Source organism: Erythrolamprus reginae, chromosome Z, assembly GCF_031021105.1.
Source record: "Erythrolamprus reginae isolate rEryReg1 chromosome Z, rEryReg1.hap1, whole genome shotgun sequence".
Taxonomy (NCBI): Eukaryota; Metazoa; Chordata; class Lepidosauria; order Squamata; family Dipsadidae; genus Erythrolamprus; species Erythrolamprus reginae.
In genome coordinates, this window is record NC_091963.1 from 110,630,316 (window position 1) to 110,638,301 (window position 7,986).

General features: G+C 41.1%; 1 protein-coding gene across 1 annotated transcript; it reads left to right on the forward strand.

The window, feature by feature from the left end:
* Window positions 1-366: 366 nt before the first annotated feature.
* LOC139153118 (E3 ubiquitin-protein ligase Topors-like) lies at window positions 367-4,727 on the forward strand. Its single transcript, XM_070726706.1, is given in 2 exon segments — window positions 367-444; window positions 2,262-4,727. Coding segments are annotated over 2 exon segments (2,544 nt in total).
* The last annotated feature ends 3,259 nt before the right edge of the window (window positions 4,728-7,986 follow it).

Below are 7,986 nucleotides of genomic sequence, written 5' to 3' on the forward strand. Positions count from 1 at the left end.
ACTTTTCAGCCACAACCATAAACGCTACATTTGGACTTTATTTCTTCAATTGGGACGCTGACATTTTGGCTTGTGGGAGACATTAACAGCCCAAATTACAGGTTGATAACCGCTGTTCATCCTGAGCGGAGAGCTGGGGTCCGAAACATTGGGGCACAGACCAGAAACAGCTCTTAGAGCAGGGCGGGGGAAAACGGCAGGGGGGCCTCCTCGTTGTCTGCTTACTTGTTTATTTTTTTGTCAATCAACTATAGGATAGTAGTTTATATAAACATAACATAGAAAGAAATGATTTTAAAAAGACAACAGGACGGTAGGCACAATGGCGCGCTTATGTAGGGGTTTATGCTGGCGCTGCCGCCGTCCATGTGGGACCCTCGAGAGCGACGGAGCCAAACCGCCGGCGCCAATGGCAGTCGCCGCTGGTGCCGACGGTCCAAACTGGTAAGTTAGGGTCGCTTCTTGGGGGACGCCTGGCGAAAAGTCTGGCTTTTCAGGGCACTTTCCCACTGAGGAGGGGAGAGCCGGGCGAGGGTCTTCTTGCCCGCGAGAGTCAGTTTAACAGTCTCTCAAGCGACGGCGCGTTCACATACTGGATAAGTCTGGGTCTCGTTCCGGTTGCTGATTGGCTGCCGGGAGGGTTTAAATAAGCAGCCCCGCTGTTGCCCACCTTCAGTTTCTCTCCGTCCTGGCGAAGAAGCTGTTGGGTTGAATGAATCTGGGCGGTGACGTTGCTTTCGAGGATTATTGCCAGGCTCCGTCTTGTTTAGATATCGCGTAGTAAGTTTGACGCGCAAGTGACTCTTCTTCTTTTTTAAATTTTTTTGAATTTTCTCCATCGTACATCAAATGATTGCATCCATATAACCCAAACATAATAATAGAAAACACTAAAAGTATTTTGCTTTGACTTCAATCTGAACTATTAAAATCTGCCAGTCTGAACTTCCATTTTCTGTTCGCTCAGCCTTCCTTTCCCTTCTCTTCCTCCTCCTCCTCCTACTTTATTTGACTTTCTGGCCCCCTTCCTTCTCCAACCTCTCCAACCTCTATCTCCTCCTATCTTTCTACTTCCTCTCCTTTCTTTCTTTTCCTTTCCCTGAAGTGACTCTTCTTCTGACTTAGAGGCTTTGAAGATTGCCCAGCCCTTTTAGGCAACTCATAGTGATGTGAGATGTAAATCAATCTTCTTCTCACTCCGAGGATTCAGCCAGCCCCGTTAGTATTTTTAATCTGCTTTTATATCTATCTGCTTTTTGAGAGTTTTAATTCAGAATACCATATCCTTTGCCAGGTTTCCAATTTCTGATGAAAATAGATTAGAATGGAATTTTTTATTGGCCAAGTGTGGACACCCTTGCGCAGACACAGGATATTTGTCTCCAGTGCATAGGCTCACAATATAAACAGCCATTAAAAGGACAGCTACACTCATTAATCATGAGTTACAAACAACAATTGATAAATGGTTATTTAACTTCTTTGCTGCTCAAAGCAGGATGTCCAGCAAACCTGGAAAGCGTAAATCAGGGAACTATCGGGGAAATTGGCAGTTTGGGAAATATCAGGGAATTATCAGGGAATTCATGAAAAAAAACCCAGAATAAATGTTTGAAAATCAGAGAAAATTTTGTTTAAAAAATCAGATCACACCGCCTGGCAAAGTCAAGGAAGAATGAGCATAATTCTGGCAACAAGTTGCTTCTTCAGTTACCGATATTTCTCCATGGTTTAGCCATTTAGTATGATGTCATCTATGACTGTGCCTTAACTATATTGCAAGTTACAGGGAAATGTCAGGGAAATATCAGAGAATTTCAAACTGCTTTCCCCCTGGACGCTCTGTCAAAGACGTTGGGCAGCTCACATGGCTCACACAAATCTCAATAAAGTTAGTAATGCATAATAAGTAAAGAAAAAACAAAACAGCACAGGGTAGCAAGGAATCTCACTTTTGTAGCCTAAGGTTAACAAAAGGTTTTCATGCCTGTTCTAATCAACAGTATGGGCCCATTTGTCCTAGGAGATAATAATAATAATAATAATAATAATAATAATAATAATAATAATTTATTAGATTTGTATGCCGCCCCTCTCCGAAGATAAGAATAGGTCTCTGAATAAGTAATGAAATAACAGCCTTGCAGGAAATAAATTCAGCTTGATAAATTGTTGCTACTTTTACATTGTACTTTTCAATACAAACACACAACTTGCGTCAAGCTTACATTGATGGTTGTATTTTTCTTTTTCTTTTTCAGGGCCTGGCAGATTTTTTCCCAAAGGATAATTCACTCTTATCTGGCATCAATAGGCTGCAGTAGACAATGCCAGAGGAAATATCTCCAGATTCAAAGTGCCCGATCTGCCTGGACATGTTTGAAAATGTGGCCTACTTGGATGAGTGCTGGCACAGATTCTGCTACCGGTGTGTGTTGGAGTGGTCCAAGAACAAAGCAGAATGCCCACTCTGCAAACAGCCCTTTGATTCCATCGTGCACAGCATGACTGTAGACGACTACAAGGTGCATTCTGTGAGGCCTTCAGAAATAGAATCTTTTGCTAATCCTAACGGTACGTTAACAGGAGAACATCCTGCGAGTGTTAATTCCCAGAGATCTTCCTCTCCTCGAAGGACAACATCTTCCCCAAATTGTGGGATCTTGTTTGAAGGCTTTTCAACCCAGACAATAAGGCAGAGAGATGCAGAAATGCATCAGATGATCAGGCGGCTTGCGTCAAGGCGACAAGCTAGTTTGGAAGACAGATTTATGTGGCACATTGAAGAGCAAGAGATGACTAGCTTTCGAAAAGCTCTGTATCGTTCTGGCACGCGTTTGAGAAGCATTGAAGATGGAGGGCGTTATAGAGACATATCGGCTGAATTTTTCCACAGGAATCCTGCCTGCCTTCATAGGTTGGTACCATGGCTAACACGGGAACTTACAGTACTCTACGGAATTCATGGATCGCTCATTAATGTAATTCAGGATATCATAATGAGCAATTTGGTCAAATTTGACCTGGAAAGCCCGGCATTTGCCAATGAACTTCAGCGTTTCTTAGCTCAAAGCACACAGCATTTCTTACATGAATTTATAAATTTTGCCAGATTTCCATTTAATATTGACGTGTATGATGAACGTGCCAATTATCATTGCCCCGTTCTATCACGAGAAGAAGGAAGTCTATCTGAATCTTCAATAACCATGATATCACCTGATGAACCCAGAACCCAGGCACCCGATTGCAGCTCTGGGATTGCAGCACCCTGGGATGATGAATCACCAGGTCCCTCCTGTTCTACCCCAGAGCAAGTGCATGTTTCTCCAGCAACTGCATTAAACACTTGGGAAAGCTCTGATGAAGAGCCTGTTGGAAATAGAACAGAGTTGCAGATGTCACAAGACACAAATATAGAGGTGAACTGTGACAGCTCTGATTCATCGGATAACTGTATAATTGTGGACTACGGCAAACCATTAGCTGAGAGAACCCCCGAGCTTGTTCAGTCGTCCTCAGACTCTGAGGTTTCAGCCAATTATGACAGAAAGGAAGATACAGATAAAGTGCAGCCTATGCAATTCTGCAGTTTTAGCCTGAGACATGTCAGTAGATCTGCTTCGCCATCTTCTGGATCCAAAGATGGTATTGCTAATAAAGTTAATGAATGTCTCTCCGATGAAAACAGAAAATTGAAGAGGATCATAAAAGATGAGATTAAAATCAGAGGAGCATCATCATCGCAAAGTTTTTCTTCAAAGGAAGCCTGTTATGAACCCAATTCATCCAGAAGAAGGAAACATGAATTGCATGGGCAGCATTCCGATAGAGAGCATCACAGTTCGAAAAGGAAGAGGAAGCATCGCAGCAGGGAAAAACGAAAAAAGAAAAGAGACGGCAGTAGACATAAGCACAAAAATAATAAAAAGAGATCAACTCGAGAAAAGAGTAGGTCCCAATCTTTTTCTCCAAGTAGTGAAAACACTGAGCTTAGAGATTTAAGCTGGTCACAATCTCAAAGCAGAGAGTATGGTGGGACTTCCAGGAGTAAAGACACGGATTATTACTTAAGAGATGATTACCCCAAAAGCAGAAAATATGCTTTATATAATCCAAATGCAGTCAGGGGTTATGAAAGAGGTAGATCGAGAAATTGGTCAAGAAGTCGATTTAGCAGTCCATCTAGCAGCAGATCAAGAAGTCCATTTAGCAGCAGATCCATAGGTTCTAGGCATTCTGATAGAGGTTCTGAAAAGCCGGGTGGGAAAAGAAAATATAAAACTCATCACTTGGAGAGAAGCCAGAGAAGTAGCGCCGAAACATCTTCAGTAGTAGAAAACTATGCTGTAAAGAAATCCTTACCGAAGGATCGTACTGTTTGTGCAAAAGCCACCAGTGTTGTAGAGAGACAACCTGAAACAGAGACTTGGCACAAAAATAAGAAGCAGTCAAGAAACCCAAGTGTGGAAATTGTTTACGAAGGGGAGTGTACATCAAAGTACAACAAAAAGAAACCAACAAGAATTAAGTCTACCAATGTTACCAATTCCTCTGCATTATCTTCTGTTGTGATTACAATTGACAGTGATAGTGATAGAGAGAATGGCATTACTGAAGTTTTCAACCAGTTGCAAACTAAGAAATCATCTTTGTTTTTACGTCTGGCACAACCAATAAATCGTAATTCACATTGCCAGCTACATTCACCAAAGCAAGATGTGTAATTTTTTTTTAAAAAAAATTGTAAATAGATTTTTTTCTCTTAGCTAGGTTAAGCCTTAGATGTAGATGTAGAGATATGTATTTTTTTAGTTTTTAATGTTTTTAATAATTGTTTGCTATTGTTTTTAATTTAAAAGAAAGAAAAAATAAATTGTTTTATGAAATAAATTTTACTAAATAAATAGTGATATAAATAATATAAATATAGTATAAATATAAAATAAAATGTGACCTTAGAGTCCTTTGTGCTTTTTGAGTTTGAGTTTTGACTTATTTCATTATCTGACTAGGTATAACATTTTCAATGCTAATGAAGTATGGCCTTCACACTAACTATTCATTAAAAGTGTTAACGTAGATCAATCCAGTATCATGATGAAAATCTTCCCAATTTTTTTTAACTTTGTCTTAATCCAGTTTGATTTAATTTTTATTCTATGATTATTGTAGTTTAAAAGCTAAACCCAAGACATCTTTTAAAAGTGAGGAATGAGCAAATAATTATCAATAGGCTAATATTTCTCATTTAAGTTAAGATGTGCTACCAATCCAGATAAAAGAATTGACATCAGAAGGATGTGATTGGCTTTTATTGGATTAGCATTGCACTGTGTAAGTCCCCCAATTAAAAACTTCATAAAACATATTCCTACTAAATTATAACTGGGTTAATTTGGGATTCATTTTTTTTAATGCTAGAGGCCTCTTGAAGGGAACAACTACTCCAATCTCTTTTTTAAATAAACCAACTAAATTGTTGAGATTTCATTTTCTCCAACTCAACATTTTCTATTTTTTAATTGGTTCCTACTGCTGCTTTTAATTTTTGCTAAGCTCAGACCACGTCAGTTGCAAGTGGGTAGATTTACATCTTGCAAATAAAAAATTCATTATATTTTTAGGTTTGCCCCACTGCTGTACAAAAAATAAACAAAATGTATATTTTCTAAATAAGTTTTGCCTTTGAGCAATTATGGTGGCTTAATAGCCTAGGTTACAACTATGAATAAATATTACCTGGAAGTCTTTTCCACTTGTCTTTAAATAGCATTTATCAATCTTAATTATTTTAAGATCTGTTCCCCCAACCCTGGCTGGGGAATTCTTTAAAAAGTTGTTGAGGTTTGCGTCCCAATTGTGTTCAAAGACACTGATTAAGATACTTCTGGGTTTGAAATGATTAAAGGTGACAACACCTTTTTTGAGGTATGCTTCTGAGGGCTTCATTCATGTCCCCATCAAGGAGCTGGAGCATAAGACAGTAGCTCCCTTGGATCTTGATTGCTAACCTCCGAGTCTTCGGAAAGGGGCGACATACAAATCTAATAAATAATAATAATAATAATAATAATAATAATAATAATAATAATAATAATAATAGTAGTAATAGTAGTAGTAGTAGTAGTTGTTGTTGTTGTTGTTATTATTATTATTATTATTATTATTATTATTATTATTATTATTATTATTATTAACCTCCAGCCTGGCATCCTAACCATATGAGCCACCATGCTCTGTGAGAAATACTGATTTGAAGTAATGCATATTGGTTATCAAAAGGGTAGCTTGTGATTGCTGGGATAAAAAAAGAGGATTTTTTTTAGATTTCCCCTTTTAAGAATAGGAAGCTCCAGTCATAAAAGGGAATGTCTACTGGACACTCCCTTACACTTTCTCCTTGGCCTCTAAATGTCAGGGGGAAAAAATAGAGGTCTGCCAGTCCAATGGCTACTCATCCATCCATTATCCATTATTTTGGGATGGTTGGAGCATGATGGGTATTTCCTCGGGTGCCAAAAGAGAGAGTGTGTGTATGCTATCGTGCATGTGTGAGGGACCACACCCATAATTCAATGCCTGGGGAGGCGAAAACAGCTTCCCCCACCCATGGAGGGTTTCTGGAAGCGGGAAATGGCCTATTTCCCAACTTTTGATGGGCCTACTAGGTTCATGATTTGCCCTCCCTAGGCTCCAAAGGCTTCCCTAGAGCCAGGGGAGGGTAAAAATGCCCTCTCCATCCTCCCGGAGGCTCTCTGGAAACCAAAAATGCCCTTTCAGAGCCTCTGTGTGAACCAAAAATCAGCTGGCTGGCAAATGCAGGTTTGGCAATGGCTCACGTGCCAGCAGATATGACTTTGTGTGCCTCCTGTGGCACCCGTGCCATAGGTTCGTCATCACTGGTATATACCAATGCATATCTCAGAAGTGGATTTTAGATACATAGAGATATGAGAGAAAGAGAGAGAGAGAGAGAGAGAGAGAGAGAGAGAGAGAGAGATACTCTGTTTCCAAAAAAATACCCACCCACCCCCCAGAAAATAAGCCCACCCCCAAAATATGTAAATGCATGTGCAGCCAATCCCCACCATTTCCTCTGGTTAGGATTAGGGAGACAGAGTTGGAAATCAGGTAAGAGGCCAAGAGAAAAAAAGGTTTGCCATCACTGATATATGGATATACATTGGTCGTAGTGTATGAACACCTTTTAATTCAGACCAGGAAATAGTATGACATCTGAATGTGTGCTGTTATGTGGATATAATGTCCTGTGCAGGGCCGCCATCAGGAATTTTGGGGCCCCATACAGCCTAAGTCTGCCCCTCCCGCCATTTTAAATCTACTGCCCCCCAAACAGGGCCACCATCAGGAATTTTGGGGCCCCATACAGCCTAAGTGTCTGCCCCCCGCCATTTTAAAACTATTTTAAGTCGCCAAACCACTCCATCCCCTGGGGATCATTTCCCGCTTCACGCCAAGCGAGGCGGTCCCATAGGCCAGTGTTTCCCAACCTTGGCAACTTGAAGATATCTGGACTTCAACTCCCAGAATTCCCCAGCCAGCAAACGCTGGCTGGGGAATTCTGGGAGTTGAAGTCCAGATATCTTCAAGTTGTCAAGGTTGGGAAGCACTGCCATAGGCTATTTCAGGAACTGGGTTAAGCCGATTGTGTGGACTCGTCCAGGAGAAAGAAAGAACCGGGAGCGACGAGGGAAAGAAAGATCCTCCTGGCATAGGTCAGGCGGAGCGAGGCTTATTTACGGCTCCTTGGCACTTCTCCCTTCTTGGAAGAGGCCTTGTTGACAAAACCATGTGCTTTCTAGCGAGTGGAGAGGGGAGGGGGATCCCACACCCTGCAGCCGCCGGCAGCCACCGGCGAGGAGCTGGAAAGGACGAGGGGAGAGAAAAAGCAGGGTACCAGCAGTCAGGCGGGTGTCTTGAGGGGGCACTCCCATCTGAAAGGGCGAGCTATGAAGGAAGGAG